Genomic DNA, 21,401 nt, shown 5'->3' on the forward strand with positions numbered 1-21,401 from the left:
ATGGGATACAAAGTAGTCCATTGCCTGACCCTGGCTTCCTCTCCCACTCCCTCTCCTATATGCAGATTTTCTACACATCTCAACTGTAGTCATACTGAACAACTTAAGTCCCCATGTATGCTCTGCCATGGGACAATCTCATGACTTGGTACCATTACCACGCTGGCCCTCCACCCTGGGAGAACTCTTATTTCTTGCTCTACACACCCTTCACACCAAGCTCAAGAATCTCTACTCTGTCAGCCCTTCCTTAACTCACCCCCAAATTTATACTAACACCAGCCCAATTCTTAGGGCTCTAATGTTTATTTCACTGTATTGCAACTGTATTTGTCTACTAATCTGCCTCCTTGGGAAATTCTTGAGGGTAAAGATCATCTTATTCATCTCTAAATCCCTAGAAACTAGAAGTGTACCTGATACATAATAGGCAGCTTTAATTAATGTTTGATGAACTGTTGAATCGCTACCTCATAGACCTGTAGGAGGAGGATGCTATTTATAAAAGTGGCCTATAAAAAAATAAAAATAAAAGTGGCCTATGAACTATAAATCTCTGGACCATTAGTTTTCAACGGTGAGGGGAGGGTGCAAATGAAGGGGTCTCTATCAAAGGGCTATAAAATATAAGAAACAAAAGAAGTTATTTTCTCTTTGGAAAGCATAATGGGATTACTCAATAACAGGATTACCAAATCCAGAAAATAATAATTATTTCCTTGTGAAGTACACTCATTATTTTAGGAAGATAATTATCTATTAAAGAATTTGTGAGAAAAACAACAAACATAACGTTAGGAAGATTAACTACTGTCAATAATATGCTAAGGAGAATATACTAAGATAAGAACAATATTTACTTGCTGCTCCTGTGTTTAAAGGACTTTAAGTCAGATTAGATTGCTATCAAAGGAACAGTTTATAAGGAGTTTTAATGCCAAGAACTGGAAAGTAATCATGCAAAAACTGCTTCTCCTACAACTTAATTAATATTCATACTAAGTACCTCTTTTGATTTATGTGGTAATTCTATTTAGAGACAAAAAGAGACTGTAAGGTATACTGCTGGGGCTTTCTCGTACTGTTCCTTACGTGCATAGTACAGGGGGAACATCAAGCAATGACACCAGAGTGTTCACTGAACATCTTGCAACTTCAAATTCCTTTCTCACATTTTCTCTAGAGAACTGGTTGTAACCCAAGAAAACTGGAGCTTTCTTTTAAGAAAGCAATAAAAAGAACTCAACTGTTTTCTTCTTTGGACTCTTTCAGTTTCACTGAACGAAAAGTACTCTCTCCAGCTCTTCCAGCCTCCCTAGTTATAATCCCTCTGTGTCTCCTAGGAAGTATCTTATAGTCTTCGTTCCTAAAAGCAGGTAGGCTCAACTACCCGTTTATAAGCAGTCTCTAAACATCAGGCTGTCAGAAGTTGTGAAATTCCAAAGTTCTTAAGTTCTCTTAAAGGTAAATAATTCTAGGGGTGTCTGGGTGGCTCAGTCGGTTAAGTGTCCGACTTCAGCTCAGGTCTGAATCTCACGGCTCCTGAGTTCGAGCCTAGCATCGGGCTCTGTGCTGACACCTCAGAGTCTGGAGCCTGCTTCAGAGTCTGGGTCTCTCTCTCTCTCTGTCCCTCCCTTGCCCCTCAAAAATAAACATTAAAAAAAGTTATAAAGATAAATAATTTTATTTGCCACAGGAACGAGGCTAGAGAGATTAGGTTCTCCAACTAGTCCACACGTGTTGATTTATTGCATAATTTAGAGGCAAAAGAGATGTGCCAAACTTTCCAGGCTGGATCTCTGTATACTAGTTCCGTTTGCTTGGAACATCCCTGCTTCTCCCATCCTACCCTACCTGGCTTCACCTGAATAACTCCTTTTCATTCTTTAGCTCTCAGTTTAAATGTGACCCTGTCCAGCAAACCTTTCTTAAGTAGCCCCTCTACAGTGTACAAGGCCATTATTCCCTGGCTGTGTATTCCCATGTTAAGTGATAAGTACTTATTAGACTTAAGATGATTGCTTGTGTGTCTCCTCACATGAAGGAGTCTCTGAAAACAGAGACTGTGATTGCAGTGCCTGGTAGTGGCACTCCAAAACGACTCGTCAAAGGAATAGCTCTTCAGAAGAGTAACCTGGATGTTCCATAGTAACCAGGGTTAGAGAAGAGCCTAAGAGACGGTCACAGTGCTTTTTTGAAAGGACTCTCTGTAAGTGCTGCTTTCTACCTTTTCACAATTACCTTCTATTACCAAGTATCCTTGATACTTACTGGGATTATCTTCCTAAGGAGGTTGGAATTAAAAAGGTAAAATAAAGGAACCAACAAATATCTTCCTAAGGTGAATCCGCTCTCTGAGATCACTATTAATAATAGAAAAAACTCAAACCTGACTGTTATTAAAATTCTTTGCTACAACTGACATTCTCATTTTGCACCACCTTACCTGGATTGGGTTTTCACCAGAACCTGAATCATTACTTTCTCGATGCTCATGATGATATTTTCCTTTCCACTCATGTACAGCCTGTTTACACGTGGATTCTGAAAATAAACGTTCACTTTTGTGCCTAGTCAAATTTAATGAAGCTTGGGAACCTTTCAGTCTTTCTTTCTTCTCCTGCTTAGTCTTTGAATTGTTAGACTCTAAATTGAAGACATTCTCTTCTACAAGCTTCTGGAGAGTATCACGGGATTTTATTGGGATTTTGAAACTGATCTTCCTTCTTCTAGATTCAAGGGATTCCTTGATTATCTTGTCGGAATTACAATCCTGAGAAAAATGGATTCTCTTGCGTTTCCCCAAAACACATTTTTCAGAACTGTCTCTAAATTTCTTGTACCTTTCTTTCTTGAGTTCTTTCAACTTCTCCCCCTGAGTGAGTAAATGAGGCCATTGTTTTTCACTTGCTTGGCCTTCTGTTTTTGGTTTCACATCTTTGGCAATCTTAGGACCGCAAAAGTTTTTAATTCCATGGTCAGCCTTGCTCCTAACATTTGTCAATTTAATATCTTTAAAATTGTCATATTTAGTTAAATCTTTTTTAGTCCCATGTGAAGAAGGGCTCTGTGAGATAATTTGATTAGCATCGGAATATGATGCTTCCTGGAGTTTAACAGGCCCTTGAGGGGATAAAGAACTGATTTTTGGTCTCCTTCCTGGAGTGTCGGTTTCTACATTCAATCTGTAAAGCAGCACAGAAACCTAAGTTACATTACAGTTACACATGATTATATGTAATGTTGCACTGTATCTATCATTTTAGTTAGGGAAATGACAGAACTGGCTTGACACAAACATCATAAAAAATACATGACTACACTAAGAATGAAATGTAAAGAATTACTCTACAAATGGTGTTGGAATAACTGGTTTGCTATTTGGAAAAAAATCAAATTTATAGCTTCATATAATATCAGGCAATATGAATTCCTTACAGATTAAACACTTAAGTGCAAAATAATTACCATAATTGCTACACTTCGTATTAATCCCTTAAAAGCCATATGGGAAAAAAAGGGAGTATTTATCCGATTTCTTAATAGAGAACTTCCTAAACTTCACAGCGGTGAGAAAAACTGCAAAAGGAAATAATAAACATAAATGACTATTTACAAGGCGACTGGCTGGCTCAGTTGGAAGAGCATATAACTCTTGATCTTGGGGTGGTGAGTTCGAGCCCCATGCTGGGTATAGAGCTTATTTAAATAAAACTTCTTAAAAAATGACTATTTACTTTAAAACTTTAACATACTGGAACACCTGAGTGGCTCATTCGGTTAAGCAGCCAACTTGGCTCAGGTCATGATCTCATGGGTTGTGAGTTAGAGACCTGTGTCAGGCTGTGTGCTGACAGCTCAGAGCCTGGATCCTGCTTCAGATTCTATGCCTCCCTCTCTCTCTGCCTCTGCCCCACTCGTGCTCTGTCTCTCTCTCAAAAATAAACATTAAAAAATTTTTTTGTAATTAAAAAAAACCCTCTAGCATATTGAAAGATAATAAAAATTTTAAAACTGGGAAATGGTATTTGTTATATATGTGACAGCTTATCAACCTTAGTAAATAAAAAGCACATCAAAAAGTACTGACTCTAGAATAGGACATAAGCAGAAAATTACTGGTGAGAAAAAGGGAATGGCTAACAGACATTTGAGAAAAAAAGTTTAACTTCCCTACTAATCATAGACATGCTAATGATAATGACATACCATTGTCTTCTACCAAATTAGCAAAGATTTTAAAATAGCATTAAGTCTGGCAATGGGTTGAAAAATGGACTCTCTCATGGTAGAAATGCAAAATGATGTAACAGTTCCACAAAGGAATTTTTGACAATATAATTAAGAATTCTAAAAATGTTCATATTCTTTGACTTACTAGTAATTCTCATTTTAGAAATCTATACCAAGGTGAAAAAAATTAAAAATGGACTAAAAACTTTTCTAAAATCCAGGATTATTTATAATAGCAAAAGTAAGGTAGTAAATACTAAAATTTTAGAAATGACTAAGAAATATGCTATTATATTATGGCCATTTCAAATGATACTTATGAAAGTTTTCAATGATCTAACAAAACATATTGATATAACATACTGATATATCATTCAGCAAAACATATTGATATAAACATATTGATATACCATATTGATATAACATTCAGCAAAAATCAAGCAGGGCACAAATCTGTATATATAATGTGGTCTCAACAATTTAAATAAGCATAATAAAAAGTCTTGAAAGAAATGTACTAAAGTGTTAAAAGTAGCAATAGCTAGAGGTGATATTTTCCTGCTTAATAAAAGTAGTATTACTTTGTAGTCAAAAAGAAAGGTGAAAAAAAATCAATGAAATACAATCTGTTAATTCATATCAATAAATCCTTGAGTCCATTCGAGTTGACTGTCTTGAAAGAAATGTACTAAAATGTTAGAAGTAGCAACAGCTAGAGGTGATATTTTCCTGCTTAATAAAAGTAGATACTACTATGTAGTCAAAAAGAAAGGTGAAAAAAATCAATGAAATACAATCTGTTAATTCATATCAGTAAATCCTTGAGTGCGTTCGAATTGCCTGTCACTGTGCTAGGCACTGGAGAGGCAGTGGAGGATACATTCACTGAGTCCTTACTCCCAATTAGCTTAGAGCCTGGCAGGGGAAAAAGAAATAGTAAATAGGTGACTTCTCAAATAATTCATTACAAAAGAGCAAACTATAAACATCTCGGAGTTTTTAATAGGAGTTTCACCTAGGTCTTCATCTGATTTTATCTTCTATCTCCTCCTACAAAAAGACTACACATCATTATTTACCTGTTAGTAAATAATGATAAAATTTAAATTTTAATTTTAATAGGACTTTGTTTGGCATCTACTGGTATACCCGGTTTAAGATGCTGGCTGTATTAAAGAAAAATCAGGAAAACAACAAACAAAACATAACTCAAGAATTTTAATGGGACCCTGTAGTTCTCTGAGCACTTTCACATTCCTTATTTGTTCTTTATAACACTGTACTGCATCTTTTGTAGCAATCTATGCACTATGGTCTACATGGTCATAATTAATGAAAACTGAATACAATACCTTTTAAAAGGCCAACAAAATTAAATCTTAAAAATCATCTCTTATCAGCTAGTTTTGCAAAATGCTATATACTGTGATAATGAGGTTTTATACTTGCAACCCCAAAATACTAAAGTTCTGAGCTCTTTTTAGATATAAGTTAGACATGGAGCAAATACTCTTCATTTTTTTAAAATACTTATTTTTTTATGACTGACTTAGTGTAAAATCAATTTTCAGCTGAAGTTGAAACACCATTCTTGATGAACTCTTGTGATATAAGAACAAATATGAAATTCTGTCAAAACTATTATTACACTTGTGTTATGTAAAAGTTTAGTAGCCATTTTAAATTTGACATCCTACAGAAACAATTTCTCAACACTAGCAGCTGTTAGACTGCTCTGTTGGTTATCATGATTTACCTTCAGGATATTGAATTGTATACTTACTTTCAACTTAGCTCAATTGAAGAATAAATTACCTTTTGGCTAATTCTGCCAATAATGGGCACTGCTGGTGGCAATACTGCCCTCTATCTAATAGTAACTGAGGTACAACTTCTCACCTCTTCAACTCCTGGACTTAAAAAGATTTGGTCAATATTGATGATGCAACTTACCGGAGAAATCCCACAAACTGACAGTGCACTGCTCACAAAAATGCTTTCTGAAACTTTCAAAAGCAAACTTAAGATTGTTACCCTTGCTAATGTTTTCATTGCTGATACATCCATGTATACATCAACCATGGATCGAGAATTGTGGTAATGGAATGATGTTAAGTGGCTTTCAGGATGACAAAATTCTCTCTGTTTTTTCATCTGTACCTCAGCTTTCACTGAAGTCCCACCAATTTGGGGACCTTCCCTATAGGTGAATAGGGAGATTTTTACAGAAGATGCCATATATCATAAAGAAATACTTAGAATCTTGAGGCAAATAAGTTTGTTCACTTCTCCAATAAATAAATAACAGCAAATGAACCACTTTCTTTGCAGACAACCAATGGTTGTTAGAAGTTCTGCACTATTGATGCTAATGTTTCCAAAGCACAGCTTTCTTTTGTCCAAGCAAACTTTTCAATATATAATAGCTTCTATCCCATATTGTTTAAACACATGATGAGACAGTTCTAAAATACCTACTGTGACATATAGTTTGTCTCTGACAAAAGAAAATTTCACATAAGTTACATCTAGAGTACTTATTAATATATGAGAATATTCAGATATTAACAATAAATCCAATATGCCACATATTACTGATGTTGTTACTCTCAGTAGATACGATGATAACCCACACAACATCATTGATCACACATGGATTCAGGAATGCAGAAATGTTGCAGTAGGTATTCAATTATTCAGCATTTCAAGAGCTAAAACCAAATAGCATATATTTTTTTTAACATTTACTCATTTTTGAGAGAGAGCATGTGCACCTATGGGAGACGGGCAGAGAGAGGAGACAGAGGCTCTGAAGCAGATTCTGCAATGACAGCAGAGAGCACCACAAACAGAGGGCTTGAACTCACGAACCACAAGATCATGACCTGACCTGAAATCAGATGCTCAACCGACTGAGTGACCCAGGCGTCCCCAAATTTTGAGTAAATACTAAAGCCAAGGTGAACTTCATTGCATCCTTGGAATACTTTGGATCCCACTCTCAAAATAATTCAACAATATTGCTTCTTCTTCCCCCTAAAGACAACGTGGACAAGGCTAAGGGGGTAGTATGTAAATTAGAAGTCTATTCATGCTCTTGTAACATAGATGTAAAATCAAGGGCTACAAAATGTGCCCTTAATGAGGCAAAAAGTAACCAGTGAAAAATCAAGCAGGGTTTTAGAATTAAAAAAAAAAAAAAAAAGAATACTCTATGATAAAAGGCATTAAAAATCCAGTTCAAAAAGTTTAGAAGGTGAGGGAGGAGCCAAGATGGTGGAACAGCATGGAAGTTTTTTGTGTGTCTCACGTCCATGAAATACAGCCAGACCAACAATAAACCATCCTGCATACCTAGAAAACTGATCTGAGGATTAACACAACAATCTTCACAAGCTGAACCACAGAATTCAGCAGGAATTCACCCCAAAAGAAAGAGTAGGAAGAAATGACACCCAGGGACTTAACCAACACAGATACAAGTAAGATGTCTGAACAAGAATTTAGAATCACGATAATAAGATTACTAGCTGGAGTCGAAAATAGATTAGAATCCCTTTCTGCAGAGATAAAAGAAGTAAAAGCTAGTCAGGATGAAATAAAAAATGCTATAACTGAGCTACAATCTTGAATGGATGCCACAGTAGCAAGGACGGGTGAAGCAGGACAGGGAATCAGTGCTCTAGAGGACAAACTTATGGAGAATAATGAAGCAGAAAAAAAGAGGGAGAGTAAGGCAAAAAAGCATGATTTAAGAATTAGAGAAATCAGTGACTCATTAAAAAGGAACAACATCAGAATCATAGGGGTCGCAGAAGAGGAAGAGACAGAAATATGGGTAGAAAGGTTATGTGAGCAAGCCATAGCAGAAAACTTTCCTAACCTGGGGAAAGACACAGACATCAAAATCTAGGAAGCACAGAGGACTCCCATTAAATTCAACAAAAACCGACCATCAACAAGGCATATCAGAGTCAAATTCACAAAATACTCAGGCAAGGAGAGAATCATGAAAGCAGCAAGGGGAAGAAAGTCCTTAACCTACAAGGGAAGACAGATCAGGTTTGCAGCAGACCTATCCACAGAAACTTGGCAGGCAAGAGAGGAGTGGCAGAATATATTCAATGTGCTGAATCAGAAAAATATGCAGCCAAGAATTCTTTATCCAGCAAGGCTGCCATTCAAAACAAATGGAGAGATAAAAAGTTTCCCAGACACACAAAAATTAAGAGTTTGTGACCACTAAACCAGCCCTGCAAGAAATTTTAAGGGGCACTCTCTGAGGGGAGAAAAGATGAAAAAACAAACAAACAAATAAATAAAGACCAAAAGCAACAAAGACTAGAAAGGACCAGAGAACACCACTAGAAACTCCAACTCTACAAGCAACATAATGGCAATAAATTCATATCTTTCAGTACTCACTCTAAACATCAGTGGACAAAACGCTCCAATCAAAAGACACAGGATAACAGAATGGATAAGATAACAAGATCCATCTATATGCTGTTTACAAGAGACCCACTTTAGACCTAAAGACACCTTCAGATTGAAAATAAGGGGATGGAGAAGCATCTATCATGCTAATGGTCCACAAAACAAAGCCAGAGTAGCCATACTTCTATCAGACAACCTAGACTTTAAAATAAAGACTGTATCAAGAGATGAAGAAGGGCATTACATCATAATTAAGGGGTCTATCCACCAAGAAGACTTCACAATTGTAAACATTTATGTGCCAAATGTGAGGGCACCCAAATATATAAATCAATTAATCACAAACATAAACTCATTGACAGTAATACCATAACAAGTAGGGGACTTCAACACCCTACTCACAGCAATGGACAGATCATCTAATCAAAAAATCAACAAGGAAACAATGGCTTTGAATGACACACAGGACCAGGTGGACTTAACAGATATATTCAGAACATTTCATCCAAAAGCAGTGGAATATACATTCTTCTCCAGTGCACATGGAATGTTCTCCAGAATAGACCACATACTGGGACACAAATCAGCCCTCAACAAGTACAAAAAGATCGAGATCATACCAGGCATATTTTCAGCCCACAATGCTCTGAAACTCGAAATCAACCACAAGAAAAAATGCGGAAAGGTAACAAATACTTGGAGACTAAAGAACATCCTGCTAAATAATGAATGGGCTAACCAAGAAGTTAAAGAGGAAATCAAAAAGTTCATGGAAGCCAATGAAAATGATAACACCACAACCCAAAATCTCTGGGATGCAGGAAAGGCGTTCATAAGAGGAAAGTATATAGCAATCCAGGCCTTCCTAAAGAAGGAAGAAAGATCTCAGATACACAACCTAACCTTATGCCTTAAAGAGCTGGAAAAAGAACAGCAAATAAAACCAAAACCAGCAAAAGACAGGACGTAATAAAGATTAGAGCAGAAATTAATGTTATTCAAACCAAAAAACAGTAGAACAGATCAATGAAACCAGAAGCTGGTTCTTTGAAAGAATTAACAAAATTGATAAACCACTAGCCACTTTGATCAAAAAGAAAAAGGAAAGGACCCAAATAAATAAAAATCAAGAATGAAAGAGGAGAGATCATAACCAACACAACAGAAATAAAAACAATAATAAGAGAATATTATGAGCAATTATACGCCAATGAAATGGGCAATCTGGAAGAAATGGACAAATTCCTAGAAACATACACACTACCAAAACTGAAACAGGAAGAAATAGAAAGTTTGAACAGACCCATAACCAGCAAGGAAATTGAATTAGTAATCAAAAATCTCCCCAAAAACCAGAGTCCAGGGCTAGATGGCTTTCCAGGGGAATTCTACCAAACATTTAAGGAAGAGTTAATACCTATTCTCTTGAAGCTGTTCCAAAAAATAGAAATGGAAGGAAAACTTCTAAACTCTTTCTATGAAGCCAGCATTACCTTGATTCCAAAACCAGACAGAGACCCCACTAAAAAGGAGAACTATAGAGCAATTTCCATGATGAACATGGATGCAAAAATCCTCAACAAGATATTAGCCAACTGGATCCAACAATACATTAAAAAAATTATTCACCACGACCAAGTGGAATTTATACCTGGGATGCAGGGCTGGTTCAATATCTGCAAAACAATCAATGTGATTCATCACATCAATAAAAGAAAGGACAAGAACCATATGATCCTCTCAATAGATGCAGAGAAAACATTTGACAAAACACAGCATCCTTTCTTGATAAAAACCCTCAAGAAAGTAGGGCTAGAACATACCTCAAGATCATAAAAGCCATATATGAAAGACCCAACGCTAATATCATCCTCAATGGGGAAAAACTGAGAGCTTTCCCCTTAAAGTCAGGAACAAGATAGGGATGTCCACTCTTGCCACTATTATTCAACATAGTATTGGAAGTCAGCCTCTGCAATCAGACAACACGAAGAAATAAAAGGCATCCAAATCAGCCAGGAGGAGGTCAAACTCACTCTTCGCAGATGACGTGATATGCTATATGGAAAACCCAAAAGATTCCACCAAAAAACTGCTAGAACTGATTCATGAATTCAGCAAAGTTGCAGGATATAAAATCAATGCACAGAAATCAGTTGCATTCCTATACACCAACAATGAAGCAACAGAAAGAGAAATCAAGGAATCGATCCCATTTACAATTGCACCAAAAACCATAAAATACCAAGGAAAAAATCTAGGCAAAGAGGTGAAAAATCTATACACTGAAAACTATAGAAAGCTTATGAAAGAAATTGAAGAAGACACAAAGAAATGGAAAAAGATTCCATGCTCCTGGATTAGAAGAACAAATATTGTTAAAATATCAATACTACCCAAAGCAACCTACATATTCAATGCAATCTCTATCAAAGTAACACCAGCATTCTTCACAGAGCTAGAACAAATAATCCTAAAATAATCCTAAAAAATCCAGAAAGACCCCGAATAGCCAAAGCAATCTTGAAAAAGAAAACGAAAGCAGGAGATAATCCCAGACTTCAAGCTATACCACAAAGCTGTAATCATCAAGACAGTACGGTACTGGAACAAAATCAGACACTCAGATGAATGGAACAGAATAGAGAACCCAGAAATGGACCCACAAACATATGGCCAACTAATTTTTGATAAAGCAGAAAAGAATATCCAATGGAATAAAGACAGTCTCTTCAGCAAGTGGTGTTGGGAAAACTGGACAGCGACATGCAGAAGAATGAACCTGGACCACTTTCTTATACACAAAATACACAAAAATAAACACAAAATGGATGAAAGACCTAAATGTAAGACAGGAAGCCATCAAAGTCCTCGAGGAGAAAGCAGGCAAAAACCTCTTTGATCTTGGCCACAGCAACTTCTTACTCAACATACCTCCGGAGGCAAGGGAAACAAAAGCAAAAATGAACTATTGGGACTTCATAAAAATAAAAAGCTTCTTCTGCACAGCGAAGGAAACAATCAGCAAAACTAAAAGGCAACTGACAGAATGGGAGAAGATAGTTGCAAACAGCATATCAGATGAAGGGTCAGTATCTAAAATCTATAAAGAACTTATCAAACACAACACCCAAAAAACAAATAATCCAAGGAAGAAATGGGCAAAAGACATGAATAGACACTTCTCCAAAGAAGACATCCAGATGGCCAACCAACACATGAAAACATGCTCCTCGTCACTCATCATCAGGGAAATACAAATCAAAACCACAATGAGATACCACCTCACACCTGTCCAAATAGCTAACATTAACAACTCAGGCAACAACAGATGTTGGCGAGCATGCAGAGAAAGAGGATCTCTTTTGCACTGCTGGTGGTAATGCAAGCTGGTGCAGCCACTCTGGAAAACAGTATGGAGATTCTTCAAAAAATTAAAAATAGAACTACCCAATTGCACTACTAGGTATTTATCTAAGGGATACAGGTATGCTGTTTCAAAGGATCACGTGTACCCCAATGTTTATAGAAGCACTATCGACAATAGCCAAAGTATGGAAAGAGCCCAGATGTCCATAGATGGATGAATGGATAAAGAAGATACATACACACACATACATTTGATGGAGTATTACTCGGCAATCAAAAAGAATGAAATCTTGCCATTTGCAACTATGTGGATGGAACTAGAGGGTATTATGCTAAGTGAAATTGGTCAGCCAAAGAAAGACAAATATCATGTGACTTCATTCATATGAGGACTTTAAGACACAGAACAGATGAACATAAGGGAAGGGAAGCAAAAATAAGATAAAAACAGGGAGGGGGACAAAACATAAGAGACTCTTAAATATGGAGAACAAAGGGTTACTGGAGGGGGGAATGGGCTAAATTAAGGAATCTACTCCTGAAATCATTGTTGCACTGTGTGCTAACTAATTTGGATGTAAATTAAAAATATAAAATTAAAAAATAAAAAATATTTTAAAAAATTTAGAAAGTAATAGTCAACGTAATGTGAAATTTATGACAGAATGTACTTCAACTGATAATAATATAAGAAGCAAAGTATCACAAAGAAAGGAGACAATAAAAAAAAAGCTGAAGAAAAGCTAGAGGCAAGTTGAATTTTCACGTTTTTAGCAAACATTGAGTTGGTGAAGCAGAAATTTTATGTATATACTTAATGCCATTTTATCATTTTCCCATAACTCCTTATTTTCAGAGAAACTATGATCTCATACACTTTCATTATGCATACTTTTATACTTATTTGTACCGTATTAGTGGCAAGAAATGCCTTCACCACAAAATTCTCTGAAATTGTTATCCAAAGAACACAGAAACTAAAGAAAAATAATCTCCACGGTTCCTACCATTTTTCCCCAAGCTATCTAGTTGTGGCCATATCCTCTTTAATTAACACAGTTTCGAAACCATACCAATTCAATATGTACCACATTCTCTTCAGAGGTAATATGTAATTCATCTTTAATTTATAACATTTCTAAACCAGCCACACAACTTCTTCTATCACTATATGTAACAAAGTCATGAAACTTCTAAGGGTGTGTCAAAATCAAATCACCTGAGATAAAAATTAGCATTTTACTTGAAAGGGTCATTTACTTGAAAGCACAGAATTGTGACAAGAGTTTTTATTTCACTCAACTCTTTATTAAATCTACACTAACATTAAGAAAATTCAATAATGAGGGGTTAGCGTCGGTCTCTTAGTTTCCACTCAGGTCATGATCTCACAGTTTCATGGGTTTGACCCCCACATCAGACTCTGCACTAGAAGCAAAGAGCCTGCTTGGGATTCTCTCTCTCCTCCTCTCTCTTTGTACCTCCCCAACTCATGCTATCTCTGTCTCTCTGAAATAAAATTTAAAAAAATTTTAAAAAAATTAAAAAATCATAACCTGTGATATAGCTAGAAATATTTATATGCAAATCAGTACTAATCAAAGTAAAAAAAATTTGCAAATCAAAATATTTACTTTCACAATTCTAAGGCCCAAAAAGTAAAAAATATCAATAAAAAGGGGGAATTTACCTTCTCACTTCTTGTCTTCTTTTTATATCACAGTACAGAATGTCTGTATGATCCGATTTCTGAAAGAAAAAAAAAATGTATCATTTAGGAAATATAAATTGTGCACTTTTACCACAGTTACAGGGGAAAGAGACTGGGAGACAATATTTTTTTCCACACCTATGTGTTAGTGAATAGGATGACACAACAATTTATTTAATCCTTCCAATAAATCCTGTGAGATAGATAATATCATCATTCCCCTTTTACAGATAAAGTACCCAAGGCTCAAATACAGCAAAGTGTCTTTCTCAACATCACACAGCAAGTCAGCAGCAGAGCCAGGACCGAAACCACCTGTGGCCACTATCTCTACTCCCCCACCCTGTCTCTCTATGTACTTGGGACACGGGGCCTCGGCACAAGGGAAGTAAGAGAGAAATAGGATATAGTCCCTGTCCTAAAGACTTTAAAGAATAGAGAGAAGTAGAAGCACATGCACGGATAACTTAACGAACGGACATACCTCAGTGTCAAAGCAGAAAAATGCACAATAAGTTGTAAAAGAATTCAAAACATCAATCACCAAGACTTGGAACATACTTAAGAAAAAAGATGGACAAAATATATGCTAACGACTGAATATAGATGGGATAAAGATGAATGAATTAAGGAAAAAATGTTTTCCCAGCTAAGAAAGCTTAGGCATTCTAAGAAGCTGCAGACGACTGGCGCACATTCAGCAGAGAGAAAATAAACCAACCTACCTAGAAACAGAAGGACTATTTTGAGGAAGAAAAAAGAGAACTGGAGAGTTAAGGTGTGACTGAATTTAAGAAGGTCCTAAATGACAGACTAAAAAGTGAGTGAAGATTTTTCAACAGAGGAGAAATATGATGAAACCTATGCTTTAAGGAGATTAGTACAGAAACAATCGATTCAAATAGCAGTGTCACTGTACAAAAACAAACTCTTAAAAACAGAATTCTACATTCACACAACTTTCACAACTACTTTCTCTCATTACCTGCAAACCTGTAGCTATCCCCACATACACCTACTTTCAACTTGAATGTAGTTAAGCACTTCACCAACCACCCCTGAGCTAGCTTAATGTGTTTCTAATTATTTATGTGACTCTGGACTTGGCTCTGTCGCTATAAACAATTTTGTGTCCCTGGACAAGTCACTTAACCTTCTGGATCTTAATTTCTGGATCTGAAAACACAAACACTACATATCTGCCATCGCTATCTCCCAAGAATATTGTAAAGCCAAATACAATCATATATGGGACGAGACTTTTTAAAACTATCTTAATTTATATCCATGTTGTCTGATCCCACATGGTAGGTTCTATTTTTCTTCCTCAAAATAGTCCTTCTGTTTCTAGGTAGGTTGGTTTATTTTCTCTCTGCTGAATGCACTCGAGTCATCTATAGATTCTTAGAATGCCCACGCTTTCTTAGCCAAGAAAACCTTTTTTCTTTAACTCATTCATCTTTATTCCATCTATATTCAGTCGTTAGCATATATTTCGTCCACCTTTTTTTTCCTAAGTATGTTCCAAGTCTTGGTGATTGATGTTTTGAATTCTTTTACAACTTATTGTGCATTTTTCTGCTTTGACACTGAGGTATGTCCTTTCGTTAAGTTATCTGTGCATGCGCTTCTACTTCTCTCTATTCTTTAAAGTCTTTAGGACAGGGACTATATCCTATTTCTCTCTTTCTTCTCTTGTGCTGAGGCCCTGTATCCCCAGAAAGAAATGAAGGCCTTGATTAGTGCTTTTTGGTGAGAAGGAAGAAAAAAACCAAACACTGGTTTATTTTTTTCTATTGGCTATCATAAAGTATAAAGAAAATATGAGTAAAAAAGTCGTGGGGGAATTTATATCATAAACTTTCCAATTATACATTAAAACTTTAATATAAATAATGTTTAGAGTTAGTTATAGTATATGAACACTTACCAGTTTTCTCTTCTCTGATGAAACAGACCTTACACAGCAAGCTGAACTAGGAGAACTTGAAGCTTTTTTCTCTTTCTTATCCTAAGAATGCCAAGTTGAAAAAAGGAAAGAAAGACACAAAATATAGTGTAAGTGTTATTTAACCATTGTTATTATAAATTAATATTCTTTCTATATTAATAATAACCTTCAGGGGGGGAAATGTTTAAAGGCACACATCCTTTGGTAAGAGGGAGGGAAATTCAGCCAGAAAGAAGACAACTAGAAATCAGAGGATCTAGATGCTCTTGAATTAGAGATGAGATAGGATACAGGTGCTACAGCAGAAGACAGCTGATGGCTCAGATAAAGGTACGGGGAGGTGGCACTGCCATGGTGGAATTCAGTCTTTTATAAAGCAAAATCATACATCCAGTTATGTTTCAGTGGATCCAAAACTCAGCAGACCCGGGACAAACTCTGAGTACCTACCATGTACCAAAGCCATTCTAGACAGTGGGGACAGATTAATGAACAAAAGCCCCTGCCCTCATGGAGGTTAAAATTTAGTGCAGGAATTTACAAATAAACAAGTAATAGATTTAGTGTGGGATGATGCGATGGAAAACAATAAAACAGAGAAAGAAGGCAGGAAGGGCTGGAAGGTGGGGGTGCAGGTGGCTGCAAATTTAAACAGTAGTCAGAAAAAGGCCCCACTGATAAGCTGACATCTGACTGGAGACCTAAAGAAGTGAAGGAAAAAGCTGCATGAATATCTAGGGAAAGAGCTTTCAGTTCAAGGGCAAAGCCCCCGAGGCAGTAATGTGCCTGGCTTGTTGGAATAATAGCAAAAAAACACAAAATGGAGAAAGCAATGAGAGAATGAAAGGAGATGAGATGGGGAGAACAGATTGCTTTGTTGGCCCCAGCTAGGACTTTAGCTGTTACTCTGGGGGAAATGGAAGACCACCAGAAAGTACAGAGCAGAGGAGTGACATGATCTGACTTACATCTTAATAGGATCATTCTGGCAGCTTGCTGAGAAGAGAACATGAGGAGGCAAAGGTGGCAGCAGGGAGATAAATACGAAAAGTACTGGGACAATCTGGAGAAACAAGCTGATTGTCTGGATCAAGGTGACAGCAGAGGAGGTAGTCAGGCTCTAAATATATTATTAAGAGAAAGCTGATAGACTGGATGCAGGTAGAGGATGATGACCAGGACTTTGCCCCAAGCAACTGAAAGAATGGAATTGCAACTTACTAAATTGGAAAAACCGAAGCTGGGCATTTGAAAGGTTATAGTTTAAGAAGATGAGGAATCAACAGAGGACACTTCCAGGCAAGTCACCAGTGTGGAGGAAAATCAGGAGAATATGGTGTTTCAAAAGTTAAGTGAAGAAAATGTTTCAAGGAGAAAGTGTAATCAGCTATGTCAAATACTGCTGATGGTTCAAGTCAGATGAGGTCTGAAGAGCAACAAATGGATTTAGCAACATGGAAACCACTGCTGCTGGCTTTGATGAAAGCATATTTGGAGGAGTGATGGCAACAAAAAGTCTGATTCAAGGAGATTAAAAGAGAATAGGAGAATTGCAAACGGCATGCCAATTATCAGTGCCAAATAGAAGATACATAAATCAAAGATACCATAGTACTGTAAGGCCATACTCCAGGGTCCCCTTTCCAATTATCCCTATATCTGGGAGGTCAAATTAGTAATCAGATAGTTAGTAAGAAAGGAACAAACATCAAAAAGTGTAATGATCCTTAGTCTACTTTATCCAGGTGATGTAAAAGCCTTATGAACTAATCTGCTACCACAGAAATCACTTCTATAGTGAATATTCACCTTTGCTAGACTTTAGTCTCTCATCTTGGATGGTACTATAGCATAAACATTGTCTAATTCTGATGATGCACTAAGCAGACTATTCAGAGAGTTTATAATAAAACTAATTGCAGGGTTTTCGTTTGTTTTGGTCACATAAATCATGTTTCAGTCTTGTTTCCTAGAGATAACATTTCACTCAATTAATTGGGACACCCTAAATTTCATCTGCTAAAATACTTCTAGTTTGCCTGGGTGGCTCAGTCGGTTAAGTGTCCAACTTTGGTTCAGGTCATGATCTCACATTTTGTGAGTTCGAGCCCTACATCGGGCTCTGTGCTGTCAGCGCAGAGCCTGCTTCAGATCTTCTGTCTCCCTCTCTCTGCCCCTCCCCCACTCATTCTCATTCTCTCTTTAAATAAATAAATAAACTTAAAAAACAAAACAAAACTTCCAGGGGGCCTGGGTGGCTCAGTCAATTAAGCCTACAACTTTGGCTCAGGTCATGATCTCACATCTGTGAGTTCGAGCCCCATGTCGGGCTCTGTGCTCACAGGGCATAGCCTGGAGCCTGCTTCAGATTCTGTGTCTCCCTCGTTCTCTGTCCCTCTCCTGCTCTCTCTCTCTCTCAAAAATGAATAAACATTAAAAAAAATTTTTTTAAAGTACTTCCTAAGGTAATGTGTTGAGAGTCACAGAGAAAGGCACATGGTGAGCATGCCGTCCCTACCTTTAGCCTCCCCCGCACAGGGTAGCCTATTCTGACTGATGAGCGTATAATCTTATCCAGTGCTGAGTAAATGAAGAAGGAGACACACAATAAAGGTATAATGGTGAGTTATTTCTATGTAAAGGAGGGCCTAGAACTCAAGTCAGGAATGACTAGGCAAATTACATACCTCTCTAAGCCTCAGTTTTGGCATTTGTATAATTGGGATAATAAAGTACCTACTTCACAGAGTTGTGAGGAATAAATAAAATAATGCAAGAATGGGTGAAAAAAAAGGATGGGAAAAACAAATTACTTCTGTGTCAGAAGGGCAAAACAAAATATTTACATAGCTCATTTTAAAACTGAGGTATTTTTTTCTTAACACAAAAGTGAACTGCAAAAAAAGGTATCTTTGGGTCAGTAAAGCAAAATTCTTACTTCTAGGTCAAAGTTGGGTGATGCGGTGCTGCCTTTTCTCCGAGACTTCTCTTTTTTTCCACAAGATTCTTTGTTGGACATTTTGAAAAGCTAAAATAAACATTAAAAACACATTACGTGCGTGTGTGTGTGCGTGTGTTTTACCACCACCACCATAAAATACGTTAGAAATTCATCTTCTTTCAGTTATACAAAGACTGGAGTTTTACAAAATGATTTCCATTTTCTAACCATTCCCAAGACAACAGAATTCTCTCATTGTTCCACTTTATTTCACTTACAGTTTCCCTCATAATGATCTCTTCCTCTACTTCAGTTTCATCTATCACCTTTTTAGGAATGACTCTCAAAACTGTGCCTGTAGCCCTGATTTCTCTCCCAAGCTTCAGATCACCATTTTCCAACTGCCTGCAGAACTGCTGTATTTTGCCTTACCTACACCTCAAAACCAGTTAGTCCTAAGTCTTTACTCTCCTGACACACCCTCTACACTCAATTACCTACACCTCAAAACCAGTTAGTCCTAAGTCTTTACTCTCCTGACACACCCTCTACACTCAACTCAGTGTGCACCAGAAGCTTCCAGTGCTGGAATAGAAAGCCTAGGGGTTGGAAATATCACCAGGTCTGTTGGAACGGGAAGATAGACAGGAGTCTAGAAGCAAAGCCCAAAGGAGAGTTTATTGCTGACAGTGACACATATGGGGACTCTGAACATAAGAAAAGCTTTAGAAACCAAACAATTGCAATTACTCCTGGTCAATCATGACCACAGTAAGTGAAGTTATATAAAATAATGCAAGTATACTAAATCAAACTTTTAGAATGCTTTGATGAATGTAGAGAGAAAGAAGGAAAATGCTGATAGCTAACAGAAATGCTAACAGTAAAAATTAACAAAAGCATATTCAACATAGATTTCCAAGCACTGATCCTAAATCGCCCAGAAATTTTGCTTTGTAAGATAATGTATGGCAATAACTGAATTCACAGTTGTGCTTCCAGATGAGAGTAATAATCTTCTTTTTCCTTCTCTTACTCCAAGGATTCTATTCCATGTTGGGGAAAGGTATAATAAAAAAACAATAACTTCCATGAAATGAATTGCTTCAAGACAATGGACTACTTATAATGTTACCTTTTACAATTTAAACTGACCCAAGTTAGTCTTATGTCACTGCTTTGAATACAAAAATAAGCCCAATTAAAAAAAAATCACTGAAGATAATGGACTATCCAAGCAAAAACACCTACATGTTTAACATGACACATGTTTCATATTTATAATGGTGTGAAAGTCATGTTGGTTTTATGAAAAAATATAAGCTCAAAAAGGGGAGACTTCCTGTGCTGGCCAGCCTCCAAAGTGGCTCCTGATGATCTCTGCTGCCTGGTAAGTACACTGTTAGGTAGTCCTCTCACAATAAATAGGGCTGACCTGTGTCACCAATAGGAATTGCTATATGGCATACGTGGCTAAGTTATATAAGACACTGTGGGTTCTGTCTTTCTCTTACCCTAGGGAAAGCCAGCCACCATACCATGATGACTTTTAAGTAGCTCATTGAGGCCCACCAGTGAAGAACTGAGACCTCTTGCCAAAAAAGAACCAATTGCCAAGCATGTGAGTGAGCCAGCTTTGAGGCTAATCCTGAAGCCCTAATCAAGCCTTTGAGTGGCAGCATCCCTGGCTGATATTTTCACTGCAACCTCATGAGACTCAGAACCAGGTACCCCAGAAAGCCACTTCTTAATTTCTGACACACAGAAACTATGAGGTAATAAATACTTGTTGTTTTAAACCACTAAGTTTTAGGATAACTTAGGCAGCAATAGATGAGTAATATGCTCAATATAATTCTTCAACTTTTAAGATTCTTTTTTTAAGCTGTCTCAAGAGCACAGACCACACTTAAAAGTTCTTATTGAAATTCCCAGAGTCCACACACTAAAATCTAACCCTTTCCATCTTCTGGTTTCCAGCTGATATACTGAATCAAGCTTTCAATTAGCCATCTAGCCTTTTAGAAATTAAAAAAAAACAACAACAACAATGTTTGGATGATGCACAAATATAATTAGCCACTACTTATTCCTATAAGATATAACTTTAACAGTCAATCCATGGGTTCAACTGTTTCCATTAAACTGGGGAGGAGGGAAAAAAAAAAAAACCAACCCTCCAGATACACTTCCTAACCATTGGGCGGGCTGGGGGGGTTCGGAATGTGGCAACTAAATTCCTATTACACTCTTAAAGTGCTAAATAATCACACTTGCTCTCACCTGGGCTCTGAAACAAGTAGGAAATAAGGAGACCAATGAGATAAGTAGGCATTTAGTATCAGATTTATTAACTAAGAAAACCGAACTGGAAGTGTGTAAGTGTGAAACTAAAGGGGGCTTCCTTCTCCTCCCCTGCTGCCTATAACATTCGGACCAGTCCCAGGAGGAGCAGCCAGAAAACTCCAGCTTTCCTCTGCCTGCCCCAGTGGTTCTGAATGAGTGAGGCTTAGGCTCAAGCAGGCCAGAGAGTAAGACAAGTACTGGGGCCAGGGGACTCACTGGGCAAATGCTGTGGGGAATCTGAATCGCATCAATCAAGTGACCTAAAACTCAACACACTCACAGCTCTGGTTATTAAGTCTAAATACAAGCGTAGGGCGCGCGCGCGCGCACACACACACACACACACACACACACACACACACACAACTTCCCTACCCACAGGACTCTTACAACCACAGGGCAGTGCTGATAAT

At 37.2% G+C, this 21,401-nt stretch overlaps 1 protein-coding gene across 6 annotated transcripts in view; it reads right to left on the reverse strand.

Moving 5' to 3' along the window:
- Positions 1 to 21,401, reverse strand: part of SWT1 (SWT1 RNA endoribonuclease homolog) — a 106,343-nt gene that overhangs the window by 84,393 nt on the left and 549 nt on the right. For all 6 annotated transcript variants that reach the window (XM_042925307.1, XM_042925306.1, XM_042925309.1 and 3 more), the window contains exons 2-5: positions 18,640 to 18,729; positions 15,681 to 15,761; positions 13,730 to 13,788; positions 2,447 to 3,185 (exon numbers count right to left, since the gene is read on the reverse strand). In XM_042925307.1, the coding sequence (XP_042781241.1) occupies positions 2,447 to 3,185; positions 13,730 to 13,788; positions 15,681 to 15,761; positions 18,640 to 18,720 (960 nt within the window). In that variant the 5' untranslated portion in view covers positions 18,721 to 18,729. The remainder of the gene's footprint in view (positions 1 to 2,446; positions 3,186 to 13,729; positions 13,789 to 15,680; positions 15,762 to 18,639; positions 18,730 to 21,401) is intronic.

Source organism: Panthera leo, chromosome F3, assembly GCF_018350215.1.
Source record: "Panthera leo isolate Ple1 chromosome F3, P.leo_Ple1_pat1.1, whole genome shotgun sequence".
Lineage (NCBI taxonomy): Eukaryota > Metazoa > Chordata > Mammalia > Carnivora > Felidae > Panthera > Panthera leo.